Consider the following 19,585-nt stretch of genomic DNA (forward strand, 5'->3'; position numbering starts at 1 on the left):
TATATATATATATATATATATATATAGCTATTTACTTGCTTATTTTTCACTATTAAATGTTTCTTCTTGCCATAGCTATGGTTAGAAAGAACTAGTACTTGGAAAATGTAGTACTATACAGGTAGAAGAAGATGGCTTCTTTTAGTGTAAGTGTATTAAGGAATAAACGTTTAATTTTTTTAAAAATCTTACTTATTAACATGGGAAGCTTGTTTCAAAGGAGACAAGAGCGAATAAGAAAAAAAAGTAATGTATTTTGATTATAAAAAAGTTAAACATAATGAGTAATGTTTCGAATTGTAATTCTTACACTTTGTTAGAACTTACAGTCTTAGGCTTAGGGCCTATACTGTACTTTTTAATACACAATTTTTATTAGTTATTTCCAATATTAATATTTTTATCCCTAATAATTTGTATTTTATTAATACCTAATACTTTGTATTATTATTATTATTAATTTAATTTGAGTCAACTTTTGGTAAATGTAAAATCCCAGCCAAAGCATACTGTGCAAATTATGAAAAGCAATGTGTAACAACTAATGTTAATAAATTATGTAACTGTAATTTATAAAGTAACAGTAAGAAGTTAAAATAATAGTACTAATTTAATACTTATAGGCTTATTGCCTGGCACTGGTTTAAGAAGCCTGCTTATCTACACACTGTATGTTTATAAATTGTAATTGGATTTATTGTTTATGTTGTCACATGAATGGATCAGTGGATGTAGGTACATACAGGGTTGTCCAAGATTATCTTTCCTATTTTAAAATTTAATGATTAAATGATTAAGGAAATAGAACCATTCAGTTTTTTAGCATCTCCTTGCCCAACTCAAATAGTTTTCATGTACATGTTAGTAGACTTCTACATGTGCACTGTTAGTGGCTGTCAGCATGTCTAAATGATATTCAGTTTTGTCCATGTTTGCTGCAACATATTCACAGTTATGGTGACAATAGCATCACTATCCTGATCTTTAGTTCAGTGAGGTTTGCTATAGGTGTGCGATACACAATATCCTTAACATATCCCCACAAACTTCAGTGAGGTGGATCACTATCTTATTGAATGATTATTTGTGGTTGCATTTCCTCCAGTTGTGTGAACGTAAATTGTTCTACCATGTCAAGGTACACATTCCTGGTAATAGTGCTCTCAGCTAAAAAGTAAGGACCAATAATCCTTTCACACATGAGACCACACCACACATTCACTATTGGATTATCAAGCAAAGTGTTAGTGGTATTATGGAGGTTTTCTGAGTCCTAGTGCAGACATTGTTGTGATTCACTTTAGCCTCATTGCTAAACAGTACACAGCGAGAAAGGTGTTGTCTTCATCTATGTGATCAAGGAGATTCATTGCAAATGTCTTTCACTTTGATCTGTCATATAATTGCAGTGCTGTACCAACTGAAATTTGTAGGAATGCAGGCAAAAGTTGTTTGTGAATGACTTGGAGTAGGAATGTTTTTGGCATGTAAGTTCTCCTGGAGCATGCTGAAGCAGTTTTCTTGGGCTACTCTGCAACGATTTGTGTACTTGTTTGATACATTCATCACTGATAGAGGACCTTCCAGCTCCCAGTCTTGGTGTTGGGTTATGCTGCATAGTATGTCATCATTCAGTAGTGCATATTCATGTAAAGTTTAGGTGAGAGTTTTTACAAGGCTGGTGACATGCAAATTTCTTGGGGAGATTAGTGCAACTTCAAGAAATAAATAGCTTTCTGTGTAAGCAGGTGAGTATCTCTAAGAATTTCATTTTCAATTAAGGGATATGTAACTTTTCATGACAATCATTCAATCATAATTTCAATTAATTGATTATTTTACCTGACATTAATTGGTGGTTATAGGTTATCAGTTATGTCAGTTAACACTCTGCAGAGAGATCATCTAGTATCATCAAGAATTTTCTTGCCAAATAGTAAACAATGTCGTATGCTTTTCTAGTATTGGCATGAATTTGTTTTCACTGACTTATGAATTACTAGCTGTAGTACCAGTATGGATGAAATAAAAACTTGTTTGTAATAAAGGATAGGAAATTGTGCTTTTGTTTTTTTCTCTTAACATAAGAAATATTAAAAGTGCAATAGAAGTACACAAAGGTTCCAATACTGAAAAGAAAGACATACTGTTTTCAAGAGTTTGAACAATAGTGGTTACATAGTTCATTCTAATGTTGAGGAATATACAACATTGGTAGTTAGATACGATCTTCCTCATGTGATTCTATATCACTGTGTCAATGTATAAGGAACAGATACACATACATGTTGACATTTATTTATGTAGATATATCTTCTATTACACACTGGTAATAATCTTTAATAGTTTTATCATATAAAATCTAAAGACAGTTATTTTATGAAGAATTAGTTTATTTAGTTTAGTAAGGAAATCTTGTGAAAATGTGTTGTGTAAAACTAAAAGAATTGTATTAACTATACTTTTAACTTGTTGGATTTTTTATTACATTGTGCATCTGATGCATTTTCATGTACAAGATTTTAGGTTTAAAAATGTATTTTAATCCTAAATTGTTGCACTTGGAGATGTCTATTATATGAAAGAAAGGTAGTTTGACAATGTCTTTAAAAAAAAAAGGAAAAGCTGGAAATGGGTATTTTAGTCAGATGTGAAAATAACTGATTAGTTGAATGTGTCTTTCTTTGTTGACAGTGTTTTTAAGATTAAGTCGAAGAAATTCCTCTACAGTGACATCTAGCTTATCATCATTTGCTAGAATGAAGTTTATACTAACTGGTTGAGCTTTTGGGGCTGTAATGGACCCTGTAGGTTTTCTTGGAGCAGAGTTTTCAGCTGAAGTTGTCACTACTTTGGTGTCTTCCTCTGCTTCAGCATACAGTTTGATCTGATCATTCTTATCCTCATTATGGAAGAAATTATTTCTGTCCGAGATCCATGTGGTACCATATAAGTTCACTTGGCATCCCCTCAATAAACTTGATTAGTATTGCACCTCAAATGATAGGTGAATGTCTGCCTATGGAAATTCCATTTTGTTAAACACTTGTATCACATAATTTCCTTGCCAGTTTTCATAAAGTATGTAATATGGTAAATATGGATATGCTGTGTGGATGGAAAGTTGATAAAAGTGTAATATACGTGTATACTTATACCTTGTGACTCATCAGTGCCTTATTTTAAACCTTTTTTCTTCATTAAGGGAGACTGACTTTTTTTCATTGTTTTAATGGATTTCTCAAAAGTATAAAACTCAGCTATGTAATAATAATATTTTTTTATGAGCTTTAACTAACTTCTATACAAGTAACTAATGACTTTCATTTTAGTCATTACTGTTTTACTTCTCTATATTTTCAACTTGACTTCACCTAGAACTTAGCTCACTGCCTCTCATCCAGACCTCGTGCTGTTTCTGTTATTTCATTCATTTCCAAGCTGCAATTATGATAGATTTTTCACCAATTAGTCTTAGGAAGAATATTTACATCATGAACTCAGGGTAGCATAATGGGTTAGTAAATGTATCAAGTGTCTGGGTAGTCTGTTCTATGGATCATGTGATTTAAACATGATAAAAGTTGGACCCAATTTTCTATCAATTTATTTGTATTTTCTAAACTGCTGCATGGGTTGCATACATGTGCTTAAAAAATCCTCTCATGAGGAAATGTAGCTTTCACTATGAAAAGTGACAAACAGTGTTTAGAATTGCATGTAAAACATGTACAGTTTTTGTTTCCCTTATAAAGTCATAATATTAACTGATCTGAATAATTAATAATAATATAGTTTTTGCTGTGTTATTAAACTGTTCATAATTTGCAAATGTTTTTCATATTCTATTATTTATTGAAGTTTTTTCATTCATTAAATACTTATTCATGTTGTACAATTTTGAAAAACAAACATACGTTGTATGTTATTTTCATGTTTTTAAACAATTGCTATACTATACAGATATTTCAGTTCATACGTGTAAATCTTGAAATGTGTTAAATACATGAATTAAATGTGTGAATGCAAACAATCAAACATGGTCTTTTCACTCACTAGTTAGAGATATCTACAAATGATTAGTGTAATGGTGTTTACCCAGATTTGTGTTGTGTTTCAGTAGCATGTCTAAAATATTTCGAATGTCTAAATTAATGACTAAAATAAATTAAATAATGTATAATACTAAAATTTGAATTATAATCTACAGTTTGATACCAAACTTACTGACATAAATTCATAAAACTGTAGTTCAATAAAATTTTGAATGCGAATCAACAAAAGAGATGAAATGGCCTTTCACCCGTGACCCGTCTCGAAAGGGTTAACCTGTGATAATGTGGGTCTGTATCTGAATGTTGTTCCTTCATAGCTATTTAATTTCTGCAACATTAAAGTCTAATGTAGGCTGGTTTTTATATACCAAAAAAAAATTGCATCAGGAAAATATTGAATTCTTGCATGGATTATTGTTTAAACATGTGGAGTTATTGTAATTTAGAAAGATTTTTCCCCTTAATTTCACTTCTTTTTTAAATATTTAAAAGTTTTTGTAACATACTGTGCCAGGATTGCAGCTCCATTTGTGACTCTTTACATGTCACAAAAAATAGTCTATTCTGGAAACTTGGCGATTTAGTCATGCAATTTCACTGGTAGTTTTTACTTGATTTTTTGGTAAACTATAATGGAAAAAATAGAGTAGGTAAATTTGTTTTTGCATGAGCTTGTAGTAGTTTTGTATCTTATGAGTTGTAAATTCATACCATGATTTACTACATTTGTGTGGTATGTATAATACATTATTTACAATGCTGATGGTCAACCAATATTTTCCTTGAAACTTTTCTGTAATAAACAAAATTCAGAATTTTTCTGAACTTTTAATTATTTTTACATATATTACTGTCTTAATTTTTTTTTTAAATTATATTTATACATGTTGGTTTTGTGGCTAATACATTTTTGCCAAGAGATCTTGAGAATAATTTAGACTTTTTAATGTTTCTAAAATATTTGTGTATTTAAATATTTGTTGCAGAGACCAGATGACCATCGTCGTAAGTGGGACCTAAAAGAATTTGAAGATTTGGCACAGAAAAGAATTGAAGAAGAACTAGATGATGATATTGTTGGTTTGGAAAAAAATCCCCCAGTTAAAAGGGAGCTTCTAAAACCTAGAGATTATAAGGTTAGTAAAAACAAGACGTATAAAAGGAAAAGCATATTAATTTAAATTAAACTTATTTTCTGAAGCTCTGTCATCCAGTGAATGGTGATAAGGAATTGAAAGTTCTTGAATGTGTAGAAGTATACTCTGCAATTAAATGCTTTAAAATGGTGAACACCCATTTGGCATCTCATTTTCTGCATCTATCAAGTAAATATATAATCCAGTATATCCTTCATTGTTCTGAGAAATCTCCACTAAATATATATGGACAAGTAACCAAACAAAACTTAAAACTGTTTCAACTGCCACAGACTTTTATGATTATTTTCTCATGTTAATTGGATTCTTTTTTGAACAAAATATTTTGTGTATTGTTCGAATATTTTTACAGGATTGTTAGTGTTCTCCATTTTCATTTTTGAACTGTTAAATATTAAATGTGTTGTTTTTTATGTACCTTGTGTAAAAGATTATCACTGTTAAGAGATTAGTTTAATTTTGTATGAATATAAATATACTGGAACACACAGTTTCACCTTAAAAAAAGACTTTGTATAATCTGTTCAAAATTAACATAAGTCAATTTGTGTTGAAGTCTCAGTAGGGCATAGAAAATAGATGTGTTTTCACTGCAAAAAATACTGTTGAGGAACTTCTAGGCATAAGCAAGGACAAGACGACTGCTTTGGGCCTTATACTTTAGAATTGAAAGAAACATACATTGTTTTTAACTATTTTTAAAGTGATCCTTCCTTTGAAATAATATTTTGTGACCTAATTTGGGCTTTAATTAATATAAAAAATAAATTTCACTCAACCTTCTTATATTAGAGGACTGTTTGATTGACAACCCCTACTGCTTGGAGCCAATTCTGGTATTAGATGAAGGATTTATCTGTTTGGCATGTGTTAAAAGAAAGTAGCAAAATCAAAGTGGAAGTATCTTGTACCATTTTGAAGTACATACTTCTGTAATGTGATTGTCTTTACAGAATTTTGGAATTATAGTGAACTCCACTATAATTTATAGTTTATAATTTATATGTTGAAATAGTTTTAAATTATTTTTGTTTTAAGGTTGATGGATCAATTTAATATAATTACAAGGCTTGAAATTTGGTGAGTTATAAAGAAATAGTTACTCGAGGTTGTACTTTGATAATTAGAACACTAACATTCACAATGATTAATCACCTCTTCACAGAAACAATATTAATATAATTACAAGGCTTGAAATTTGGTGAGTTATAAAGAAATAGTTACTCAAGGTTGTACTTTAGTAATTAGAACACTAACATTCACAATGATTAATCACCTCTTCACAGAAACAATATTAATATAATGCAACAATTTACCCATACTTTCAGGTAAGGGAAATAGATGTTAAACTTCTTCCATGACTTAACTTTGTTTTATAGAATGTTTAAATTTAGTAAATATAATGTTTTATGTATTTAATAGGTTGATCTTGATTCTAAACTTGGAAAGACTACAGTAATCACCAAAACTACTCCACCTTCTCAGTCAGGAGGGTAAGGCCACAATATTTTTAAAGCATATTTTCATGTTCAAATTCTTAGGTTTGTACTAGACTTACAATATCTATAATACTTACAGGGTTAGTATGAGTCATACAGGGTTAGTATGAGTCATATAAAACTGTAAAAGCTAGGAAATTCCTCAATGTTTTTCAAGCACTAGAAAGTAAGGTAAATATCCCTTTTAAAAGAGTCCACAAAATTAGATACATGTACATAGAGAAGTGCCAATGCAAGTAAAATATTATTACAATATTTTTTAGAGATGTATGATGATACAACTACTTATTTTGAAATAAACAATTTTTAATATTGTAAAGTCCTTGTTAATAGCATGATGTTTAATATGCATCTAAATACAAATGTGATGGCAAAGTTTAAAAGTTGCTGGACGTAGTCTTGTGCAAAATTCAACATTGTAATGGTCATAATAGATTTATAATAAAATACCTGAAAACTTAGATGTTTTTTTTCTTTTAATTCTTTATTGAGCTAAGAACCATTAGTCAATAATTTATTGTCAGATGCTTCACGTTACATTTAGTATAAATTTAAAATCTTTATATTCTCAGTGCATAGAATTTGAAACTCCCTTTGTTACAGTGACATCTGCTTCACATTGTTTAGGAACTATACAAGTACCATAAACTACTGATCCATATACGATTATGATCATAATACAAGAAAAAAAGCTAACTTTAGAAAATATCAGTGACAGTTTTATTACACTGTGATTAATTGCTGTTTACCCAGTGTAATGGAAGAATCTGAAATCCTGAGAGGTGCTGACCAGTTATGAAGAATGTAATGGCAATGCAGAATGCCATCATTGCCAAGCAAACTTGAAAAGTGGTTGATTATATCTTGCCTTTTGACACTATAGTTGAAACAGTTATGTGAGGTTAAGGTATAACATATATTTCCTAGAAGTATTGAATATAATATAAGTATTCTAGTATATTATAAAATCAAAGCTTTAATTATTATTATTATGTTTTTTAAATCTTTGTCTTCAATTGGGAGTCTACAAAAGTCTCACAAGACCCAAAACTTGGTGGGAAAATAACATGCCCGCAGTTCATAGGGTCATGCAGGAGTAGAGCGAAATTAAAGCTATGTTGGCCATAATGTGGCATTGGGCTAATAAATTTATAAAATTTCATGCCTGGCTGGAACAGAGTTTCAATTAGGTGCAAACTTTGTAGTAAAACAATGAAACTCTCAAACATGAAGCTGTGAAAAATTGGTAAAAACCAGAAGCATGTTTATTTACTGGGACTATGAAAAACACTGTCATGAAATCTTTGAATACTGTGAATTTTTTTGAATCATTACAATTTAAAAACCATTAATGTCAGCAACACCACCTGCAGCTGCAGATATTATTATGGGATCAACAGGTGAGGTGGCTCTTCACCATGATCACTTGTACTACTCAAACTGGGTGTAACTTTGTGTTATTATTTCAAATCAGTCTGCAGAGACAAAAACAAAACCCTAGACAACACATCAGTTAGGGCCACTAACATCAAGTTATCAAATTGTTGAACTGTAAATTGCTAGGGGAGTGGAGCTGTGAAATCCCAAATGTCTCAAGGAATAAATTTCTTATGGTAAAATATCAAGAAATGACAAAATTATCATAATAAAACTTTTCCAAAGCATTATATATTACAAAATCTAGGTGCTGACCACTTTCTGTATCCCTCTAGTGACAGAAACATTAAAATCTTCTGACTGCTATCTTGTAAACAGAGCGTTGGACTTGGAAACTGTTCGTTTTGATAGAGGATACCAATAGCTACTCTTGCAAAGTTTTATCTAATTTGTATGTGCAACGTTTTTCACAGATAGCCGAATAAGGTAATTACATGTGTTATCTGGTTATTTGTAATTGTCTTTGACATCATGTTATTTTTTTAGTTATTATTGTCTCAGTATTTCTTGAAGTGATGAAAGAGGTACATATCGATGGATGTCTCTTACTTGGAAGCAAAATTGGTAGGCCCAAGTAAACTGTTTTATCAATTACATTGTTTGTCACCTTATGTGGTCTTTCTAATTATGAATTAAGTGGACATATATCTTAGACTAGAAAAGTTGTACAGGTCTCTTATGCAGTGATTGACTTTTCTTTCATAGGTTTCACTATGTGCAATTAGACATCACGATCATTTGTCTTGAGTTTTTTCCCATATATATATGTGCTAGAAGAAATCAAGAAAATGCAGGAAAACATTCATTATTTTCATAATATCTATACATGAATCACTTATAAAAAATAATAATTTGAATCCAAAATGTTGTACTTGTCTGTACATTGCACCCACAAAAAATAGATAGCCGTTATGCTCATGCATCCCAAAATATCAATGGCCAAAAATTTTTGTATATTTGCATTAGTCCAGTGTTCTAACATTACATAATCTATTCTATTTATAATCAGCATGTGTCAAGATGATTATACAATAATTTTGTAAGTTAAGGCCCAGGTAAAATAATCGGGGAATTTCTCAATTCAAAATTCTGTGGAAAATCTGTAGAAGTAAATTCCTTTTTTGTAAAAGGCTAGGTTGTTTTATGAATAAAGATAATAAGAAACAAACTGGAATGTACATAGTTGGTGTGTATTAACCTCTACAAGGTTAAATTGTAAGATACTTAGTAAAATTTAACAAGATAAAACATTTTTATTAACCAGCACATTTATAAGTTTTTTGAAACAAATAAATATGGATTCAAGACAGTTTCAAAATGTTATTTTTGGAAAAATTAAATTTCACTCAAAAAGTAAAAGAGAAACGATAACAGAAAATCATTTGCATCATTGGCTAACTGTAATGATACATAGGTTATTAGACAATACAAGCATTTATGTAATTAAGCTGTGATGAAATAAAAACTAGTTTTATAATAAAGTCACTTTAGTTACAAGTCAATATTTTCAGTCCTGAAAATTAGGAAATGCTAACACCCATGTTTTATGGGACAGTGCATTGTGTTATCAAGTAAATACACTGTGTTTTTGTTTAGTGTTTCAATAATGATTGTGCATTTTTGTGTTACATGTTATGTTCAGTATCGACTCAGATACTAAGAGATTTATCATTACTTCATAGTTGAACAAACTCCTTTTATCAAGTGTACCTATCTGATTTAGCTCTCAAGTTAATTCAGTTTCATCTGAATATACTGCTTGTATACATATCATTGTACTTTATGATTAAAATAGTTGTTCTTTCTAACAGTGTGTTAGGAAAGAAAATACCAAATGTGTAAGTTTCTAGTCACTGAATGGTGAGCATGTAGATCTGGCAGTATACGATGCTTTCGAAAAGTTTTATTATGAGAATTATATCATATCTTGACATTTTGCTATATGAAGTTTACTCATTAATATTGAGGCATTTGACATTTTATAACTGTTACTCAAGTTGCTGAATATATTAATGCTGTTTTAGGACATTGTTTTCTGCAGCAGCATACAGATAACATAAAAATAGACTTTTATGTTCTTTTGTTTGAGTCATTGAAAGAGAAACTACAGCAGAAACAAGTGAAGTTTCTGGAATGAAAACAAAGTACTTCTATTTCCAAGGGACATGCAAATTTGGCTACACATCTTGAAGATACCATTGGCCAACTTAGGAACTATAATCTGTTGCAGTTTACCTTAAATGGGCCAAATATTAAATGGAAAGCACTTGAATATATCCACACTGACACAGAACGTAAGACAAGAAAAGGTCTGCTGAATGATAGTTCATGAACTCCCTGTTGTTTGTGGTGCTTTCACGATAGCTGTTTCAGCATGTGGCTCTAACATAGAATCCTTTCAAATTAGTACATGCCACATCTGAAAGGCAGAACTACACAACTGTGACAGGTAGGATGACATTTCCAAGGCACCCCAGCATAAAGACAGAACTACACAACTGTGACAGGTAGGGTGACGTTTCTAAGGCACCCCAGCACAAAGGCAGAACTACACAACTGTGACAGGTAGGGTGACGTTTCCAAGGCACCCCAGCACAAAGGCAGAACTACACAACTGTGACAGGTAGGGTGACGTTTCCAAGGCACCCCAGCACAAAGACAGAACTACACAACTGTGACAGGTAGGGTGACGTTTCCTCTGAAGTATGTTTATCACAGATGGGTTGAAAATGTGTGTGTCATTGAAAGGCTGATTCAGAATTTGCTAGATCTTAAGAATTAAGTGCAAGCAGTGACAATGAAAAATCCAGAGACAAATTAATTTGGCATTGTCATAAGTGGGTGTTAAGAACCTCTGACTGAAGTGAAGCTTAACTTCACTCTCGTAGTGACAAAGCAAATTCAACCTTTTTTGAACATTACCAAAATGACAAACCTGTGGCTGTATTTGTGGTTGCAGACTTGTTGAAAGTAATAAAAGATTATTGAGTTATGAGAACGTTGCTGCACTAACTACTTGTTCCCAACTTGTCAACATTGACTTGACTGACACTGAAAGGCAAACAGAAGTTCATCTTGAATTTCCCACAGAGAAAATTCTGATCACAAAAAAGATCAGTGAAACTGTCAGTCTTGATAGTTTTGAGCAAAAAGTTGATTGAGATTTTTCCAGTCTGCTACCTGTTTACAAGGTATATGGCTAACATAGAATCTTACAACATGACAAATGTTTCATCACAGTGCATCACTTTAATACACAGACTGCTTTGATATCTTGTGGATATTAAATAAGTTGAGGAAACATTTGTGATAAAGAACATGACACATTTCAATGACTTCATTTAGAGTACACTAAATGATCAGTGTCAAATAAGACAGAACAAACTTTTTCTCTATAATACTATAGCCAAAAGTCATCCACTAACGTGAAGAGAGGTTAGAACAGTTTTAGTGCTGTTCCATGGTCAGACATCTGATTAAAGATCACATGGCATCAGTGGAGGGGGGAATGCAAGTGTTCGGGTCACAAAACAGATGATGTTATCCGTAAGAAGTGCTATGTCAAAGTGCATACAGTACTGAACAGAAAAATAAAGAAAGACAAAAGAAGAAAAGAAAGTCTAATCTTGAAAAGGTAGGAAGCTTAAAGAATACACAAAGAAAAGGTTGGTGTATTTCAAACCAGTGCTAAGGAAATTGCTGAATAATATGAGAAAACAGGAAATTCCAAATTTATTGCAAAGTCGAATTGCCTTCAGAAAAGAGCTGAAGAGAAATAGGTGCACAAACTGGACTAGGACATTGATGTCCAAATTATGGATTATAAACAATGAATATCAAGTATCCAACCTGTACACAGATGTTTTTGTCATTTTCCCAATGTCTTCCTTTTCTTTTGGAGCAGTATAAAATTTATAAAGGTGGTAGAGAAATGTGACAGCTGATTTATTAACCACACTGAATTCAGTTTGATGTAAGTATGCCTAACAAATGATTTAATAAGTAGTTTTGTTATTTTCAGTTGTGTAATTAAAACGTAAGATAAGGGACAGTAATTTTTTTATAGATTTGTGTGTGTGAGGCTGTTTTTTGAACAGCTCATACCTCTGTAATGAGTAGTCAATATATGATATGAAATCAAAGAAATGTGACTGGAAATTGGGAAATTTGATTTACCAAGATCTATATGAGCCCTGTATTTACAAGGAATGAAGGATGGGAAAAATATGCCTAGATGTTATACGGTGTATTATACAAGTAATATTTATGTATACAGTACACAAAGCTTGCAATACGTTAAACTTTGTATTTACTTGTTAAGTATTCGCATAAATGTTTTATGTGAGTAAGACATTGTATGCTTTACCATTGGGTTTTTGGGGTAAGCCGGTTTAATCAGGAGGTTTTCTGTCATAATTTATTAACAGCCTGTACATGTGGAACCCTTATGTAGTCTAACATTATACTTTGTTAAAGGTGATTGTTACTGAGAAGTACTTTAATAAACAAAGTTACAGAACTAATAACATGCATATTAGAAATGAAGTATTTAATTTTACAAGGTTGTAATTTGTGACACAGAAACTAAATTTTCAGTATTAATTATGCAGCCATTAATAGAAGTTATTTAGAATTGTCTGTGGTTAAGATATGTGGACACACTCGTAATCATGGTATAATTACAATAGCATGTTGTTGTAATGCTCAACAAGGGAGAGAAAATACGTGTTACAAGACAATTCAACCTTAGTCAGTGTAGTGCCATACTAAAAAATTCTGAAAAACGGACAATTATCTTGACTAAAAATTACAATTTTAAGATACACTTAATTATAATCTCAAGTCTAAATTTATATGTATTAATTTTATTAAATTATTATTATTTGCTAAACAAAAACGTGGATAGATATAAGTTATTTGGCAAGAAATTATGTTTTAGTGAATCATTAAAATGGTGTTGATGATAGTATCTGTGTAGACCACAGGCTATGGTAGCATCAAAATATAATACTTTTATCACATAACAGTTCTCTATTCCAGAAAATAAGTTAGCTAGTGAGTATGAGTTATCAACAATCGGGTGAAGAAGATAAGTATTAATATAGCATCTTTTAGTTCCATATATGTCCACTTCCTCTCTGTTTTTGAACAAAATGATACGACTTATTTTTGAACTTAAGAAAGATTCAGACTTGCAGTATAATAAACATTTTGCTGGACCTATTATAAGTAATTTAAGGTTTATTATGACTATGTGTCGATCAAATAAGAATAAGTTTTGTGTTTAAGTTTGAATTGACAGGTTTGATTCTCATCTGGATATAGTATAGAATTTTTCTATTTTCCATTGCTACAAGTATCTTCAAGTATACGTTTTTGTAGGGATGATAGTTTATGTTTACTTGTATTATGTAAGGCTTTCCATTACTTTTAATCATCAATTCTTTGTGGTATAGTTTAGGATTGTCTTACTGTGTTTTTTGTTAAATAAGAGGAGTGAATGCACCATAAGTTTCAAACATCCTGTAACATGACTTGATTTGCAGTATAATGAGTACTGTTATTTATAAAGAAGAGTAAATGCAAAGTTATAATTTTGATCACATCTGATAAAAACTGCTTTGGCTCACGGCAGGTCAGTGATTATTATTGAAATACAAGCAAAAGTACTCATCCCCAGTGATGGGAAACGTTTAAGTTAATCTATCAGTTTAAATTATTTCATGGACTTTAAAAGGTTAATTGTGTTGCACTCTTGGTTTCACTCAGATCTGAGGTACTTATACTGCCCACCTCAAAGTAATTGTTAAGCATGTCAGTCATGTTAACATATGATAAATCTACATTTTTAGTCTTTAAGTTACATCACATTTTGATATATAAATAATAATTCCTAACAATTTAGTGTAGAATATCCTGCTTGAAAAATTAAATTTGGCTTCTGCATTATCCATACCTGTTCTCCCGTCTTTTCAAACGGGAGGAAGATGAACACTTGGACAGACACCATGGTTCACAATATATATAGATTAAAATTGTGAGTCATAATCAATGTTTACACTGACAATGTACTTTGCATTTGTTTATTATGAATTGTCGGAGGTAGATATTTTAAATCTAAAAATGAAAGATCTATTATTATTTGATATTACAGTACTATACATTAATTGATTACCTATGAATAGTGATTACATTGATTAATTTTATATAAATTAATATTACATAAAATAACCAACTGATCAAATTTAGTGTTTCTGTTTACTGCTGTTTTTGATTATTACAACAATCAGTTAATGTAAATTATGATTGAATCAACTGTCCTAAGAATAATCAACTAATTGAATGTAGTGTTTCTGATTATTACTATTTTTGATTAGTTGAAAATTTGATTCAATTGTTTGGCACTAAAAATACTCAACTAATCAAATATAAGGTTTCTGATTATTACTATTTTTGATTAGTTGAAAATTTGATTCAATTGTTTGGCACTAAAAATACTCAACTAATCAAATATAAGGTTTCTGATTATTCAAACTGAAATAAGCATAAAGCTACATAAAGGGTTATTTCCACTGCAGGAATCAAAACCTGACATTAGCATTATAAATTATATTTCTTTACTTCAGCTTTGAACCAACCATGGCCTGGGAGTTGGGGGGTGGCTCATAATTCAAAGGTATTGGGTTTGATTCCCATTGCCACTAAAATTGCTTGCCCTGTCCTTGTTTTGGCAAAGTCACATTCTGCCAATGTCACTAATTTTGAACTGCCGATTAGAGGGAAAGTAACTGGCTGGCACAAGAAACTACCAACTCTTGGGCTACTTTTTTATTTGTCTGTGGGGAGATGTACATTCTACTAATCGATTAGCAAATATTGCTAATTACCTACTCTATTATACTCGTGCTGTTTTGTTTTTTTCTGCTTCTATGCTTTGTTAATTCTTGTTTTGTTTTTATCTTTCAGATATTATTGCAATGTATGTGATTGTGTTGTAAAAGATTCTATAAACTTCCTAGACCACATCAATGGAAAAAAACGTAAGTGTGATATTTTGTTTCTAAACCTTTTCACTTTCAGCAAAGCCCAGAAAATGTTAAATTACTATGTAGAGATAATTATTTATTAAAATAAGTAGTATATTTAAAATTTACTGTACAAAAAGTTGGCAATGGGAAAATTAATAATTTCACAGTGGTTTTAAGTATTGGTACTTGTTCAACTTAAACTTAAAGAACATTTTGACAGAATTAGAATAAATTAAAAAGTGTTATGATATTTTATGTTTTCATCACTGTTTTTGCTCTTGGCTTCATGATAATGTTTACATTACTTTTGTCAACGTAGGCTTAACTAACTGTTTTAACCCCTTCTGTGATTTGCCCAAGGTAACTTCGGTGCCATGTTAATTTGGACAAACCATTTCTTGCTGTATTTTAATTTACTTTATTTGCATGTAACATTTATTCATCGAGTATATTTTGTGCAGAAATATAATAATAGATCATAAAATAACTTTTTTTTTCCATATCAAAAAGCGAAATAAATAAACTGACCTTTTTTTTAGCTCATTTAAAAAAAAAGCCTGACACAGAAAGGGTTAAATGTAAAATGGTAAGTAAGATACAGAAAGAATTAACTTTTTATTGTGAAATCAAGTTCAGATAGATACTTCTACCATATTTCTTTGCTGTTCTCTGTGTCTCTAGCTATTTTGTTGATCATTCTCTGTCTCTAGCTATTTTGTTGATCATTCTCTGTCTCTAGCTATTTTGTTGATAAGTCTCTGTCTCTAGCTATTTTGTTGATCATTCTCTGTCTCTAGCTATTTTGTTGATAATTCTTTTTTTTTGTCCTAATGTTTAGTGGTCAGACCTTGCATGATCTGTAAATGCTTACTCACATAATGAGCTGATGTCTTATCAGGCTGTCTGAAATGCATTATGAAAAGGTATCTTCTAGATATGCCTAGAGTAAGACAAAAAACCCCACTAATTGTGTATAAAATATTACCAGTAGAAAAGCAGCCTTTTGATATAAAACAAATATATCTAGAACACTGCTTTAAATAAAGCTTCGTGTCTTTTAAAGTAATTTTTTACTGAGCCATGTGACTTTGTGCCTGAGGTTTTGTGTATACACGCGTTTAACCCTATCAAGACGAGTAGGAGTCAGAGTGCGTATCATCACGTTTATAAATTTACATTCAACATTTTATTTAGCTATTATTTCATAAACGTATGTCAATAAATTTGGTATCAAATTGTAGATTATAATTCAAATTTTAGTATTATACATTAATTAGTTTCTTAATTTGAAACTAAATATAAAAAAATAGCTAAATATCAATTTTTGTGTGTCACGTGATACGTGGCCTTCTGGGTTTGGTCAGATTACATTTTATGACGTCCACAATATAATGTCTATAGTTTTGTATGAATTAGAAACTCAAATTTTAGATATTGGCAAGTTAGAATATAAAATAAGAACCTCCTACCTTTTCTATTTGCTGAGATATCATGATATTTAGGAAAACTACCATATTGGCTCTGACCACTACTTCATCATTTGAAAAAGACTTATTTATCTATGCCTACTTTTATACACCAATAACTTTATAATCAATTAAAAGCTATATATTTATTCTACATAATTCTGTCAGTCTTCCTAAGTTATTAACAAGAAAAATGCTCTTATACCATTGGAAAGTTTGAAGTATTGCTATCAAGGCTATTCCGTGAATACAAATTATTATTTTTTTAGACCCAAATACAATTTAGTTAGGAAGCTTGATAAATTACAGTAGATTTTTGCAGTATTAGTATAGTAATTTATAATTATTTTGTATTTAAAAATGCTTATAAAAGTCCACAAAAAGTATTATTTTTCCATCTCTACATGTGAATTTGGACAAGGCTTAGCAAGTATGGCTCATAAGTGCAAACAAGTACTTTGTAGCATCGTAAGTAATAGAGATCATTGTTTTTCAATTATTTTTTATTTACTGTTTTATGTGTGAAGAAAAATAACTGACATTTCAGTATTTATTTGAAAACATTAGTTATATATATATATACATATGTAATGTATGGTAACCAATAAGTTACTGTATTTTACAAAGTAAGAACTTGTGTTATTTTTTACATTGAGGTAGGATGAGAACAAATTAAACAAAACTAAAGACTTTGCAATTCAGGAAAAGTTTATTTATGTAATTTGTGAAAGTCTAAGAAATAAATTTGTCACTGATTAACTGATCTTAACACATGAAAAGTAACATCTTTACATAAACACCCTGTTGAACTTGCAGTTTGCTGGTGAATAATTTGTTTCTCAAGTTACAATCAAGAAGGCTAAGCCAAGAATACTAACCCAACCAAAATGACCCATATTTATATCACTGGAAATTACGCATTTAGTGGTTACTGTGTAAGCATGGTATTATAGGAAACAGGATGTCTGTAGGTATTTACACACGTTTACACCTATACCAATGCTAAATCCTGACCACCAAGTAAGATAACTAGCAAGTTTATTGGATAGGATACAACTTTATACTTTGTACTGAGCCATATCATAAATATTTTCCCTCACTTTTATAAAGTACTTTAGACAATTCTTGTTGCAACCACTGTGTTGTAAAGATGCCGGCAAATTCTTTCCAACATTGTTCTCAGAGCAGCAATCCGAATAGTTTCTGTAGGATACTTCTGCTTTTTGACTTATTGGATCGTCCCAGACTTTCTACATAGTTATAAACATCTTATAATACTTTAGACAGTTGTCATTGTAACCACTGTACTGTCAACAAGATGATATATCCTATCCCACTCGGTTTTCAAAGCAGAGAAAATTCTGGGAATTGCACAACATGAAGTTATTTAATATTGACAATGTCAAAGTACAGTAACACCTAACCAGGAACATTGATTCATTGCTTTATATTCAGCAGGTTTCTACTTCAGCCACTAACAGTAGAATAACAATAGAAAATAGGTGTAAAAAGATTAGAAGAAACTCTCAAGAGATTTACTTGGAACTTTACTGTCCGTACTGAAAGAAACAGAGTACTATTCATTTTGTTTCTTCTAGTTTCTAACTCATATACTAGCAATAAAATAACTACAGAAAATAAGTGTGAAAAGGTGAGAGCGTAAACTCTGATCATAAGTACCTTGAAATTTTGTAATCACTACTAACAATACATTTTATTTTACAACCTTTATTTTCATTATACTTTGATTACTTACCTACAACCTGGAGAAATAAGTATAATGTTACGGTACAAAAAATAAATAAAATATAATGCTTTACTGAAAATAAAAATGTTTGATAGTTAATTACGAGGTTTTTTATTTTTCATTTGTTTTCACTGTTTATTGTTATAAAAGTAACTAAAATCATAAAAATAGAAAGTTGTTAGGTAAGATAATAAATAATAATAAAAAACCTTCATGGAGTATATGTGCCAGAAGCTTCTACATTACGCTGTTTGATAAAGTCACATCAGTGCACGTGTGCCGTGTAATTTTCAACTTCTGTTGAGACATTTTTAGTCAGACACGGTTCAAAGGTCAATAAAACAAAAATTAATAAATATAAATAGATTTATACTGTAACAAGATTTAAGCTATTTAGAATAAACATTTGTGTTTTCCTATTACAATTTGCAGTTAATCTAGAACAAACAAGGTAATTTAGATTTATTTCCTAATTTTTATGATGGTTACGAAGTCGGTCAACTCGATCAACACCATTTAGAGTTAATATCGATAAAATAATAGGTTAAGTATAAAGTTTTATTCAAAAAAACGTTTTCAGATAAGGAAAAGTATTTTTAATCTTAAAATAGAAATTACTTTGTACATTGGATAGTCAACATTCTGAAAGAAAAAATTTATGAGAAAATCTTTAGTAAAAAAAAACTTACAAGCTCATGTACATATATGTATGTACTGAATGACCAGTCACTTGCATTTAAATAACATGATTGGTGACTTATTTGCATAACGGTGAAATGAATGTTGAATGACATTATTTTATAACATGGTTTTATTGTTACCATAGCTATAATATTATAAATTTCAGTTATCCTTAATTGTATTTTGAAGTGTAACATTTATATATTTTGTATATGATCAGAGAGTTTATTACCTTTGTTGTTTTTACATAGTAATGTCATGCTTAATAGTATATAAGCAACATTTTAAGTACATTTCCATCAAGGAAAAGCATACAGTCATGTCATAAAACATACTAATGCTCCTTTCTTTATCTTCTCCAGACCAGCAGAACTTGGAAATGGCCATATAGTCATGTCATAAAACATACTAATGCTCCTTTCTTTATCTTCTCCAGACCAGCAGAACTTGGAAATGGCCATATAGTCATGTCATAAAACATACTAATGCTCCTTTCTTTATCTTTTCCAGACCAG

General features: G+C 30.6%; 1 protein-coding gene across 1 annotated transcript in view; it reads left to right on the plus strand.

Annotated features, from left to right (window-relative positions):
* The first annotated feature begins 41 nt into the window (after positions 1-41).
* LOC106474480 (zinc finger matrin-type protein 2-like) overlaps positions 42-19,585 on the plus strand; it is a 25,604-nt gene continuing 6,060 nt past the window's right edge. The window contains exons 1-5 of the mRNA XM_022402786.1: positions 42-146; positions 5,042-5,191; positions 6,635-6,705; positions 15,115-15,188; positions 19,433-19,452. Of these exons, the coding sequence (XP_022258494.1) occupies positions 132-146; positions 5,042-5,191; positions 6,635-6,705; positions 15,115-15,188; positions 19,433-19,452 (330 nt within the window). The 5' untranslated portion in view covers positions 42-131. The remainder of the gene's footprint in view (positions 147-5,041; positions 5,192-6,634; positions 6,706-15,114; positions 15,189-19,432; positions 19,453-19,585) is intronic.

Source organism: Limulus polyphemus, unplaced genomic scaffold (assembly GCF_000517525.1).
Source record: "Limulus polyphemus unplaced genomic scaffold, Limulus_polyphemus-2.1.2 Scaffold7271, whole genome shotgun sequence".
NCBI lineage: Eukaryota > Metazoa > Arthropoda > Merostomata > Xiphosura > Limulidae > Limulus > Limulus polyphemus.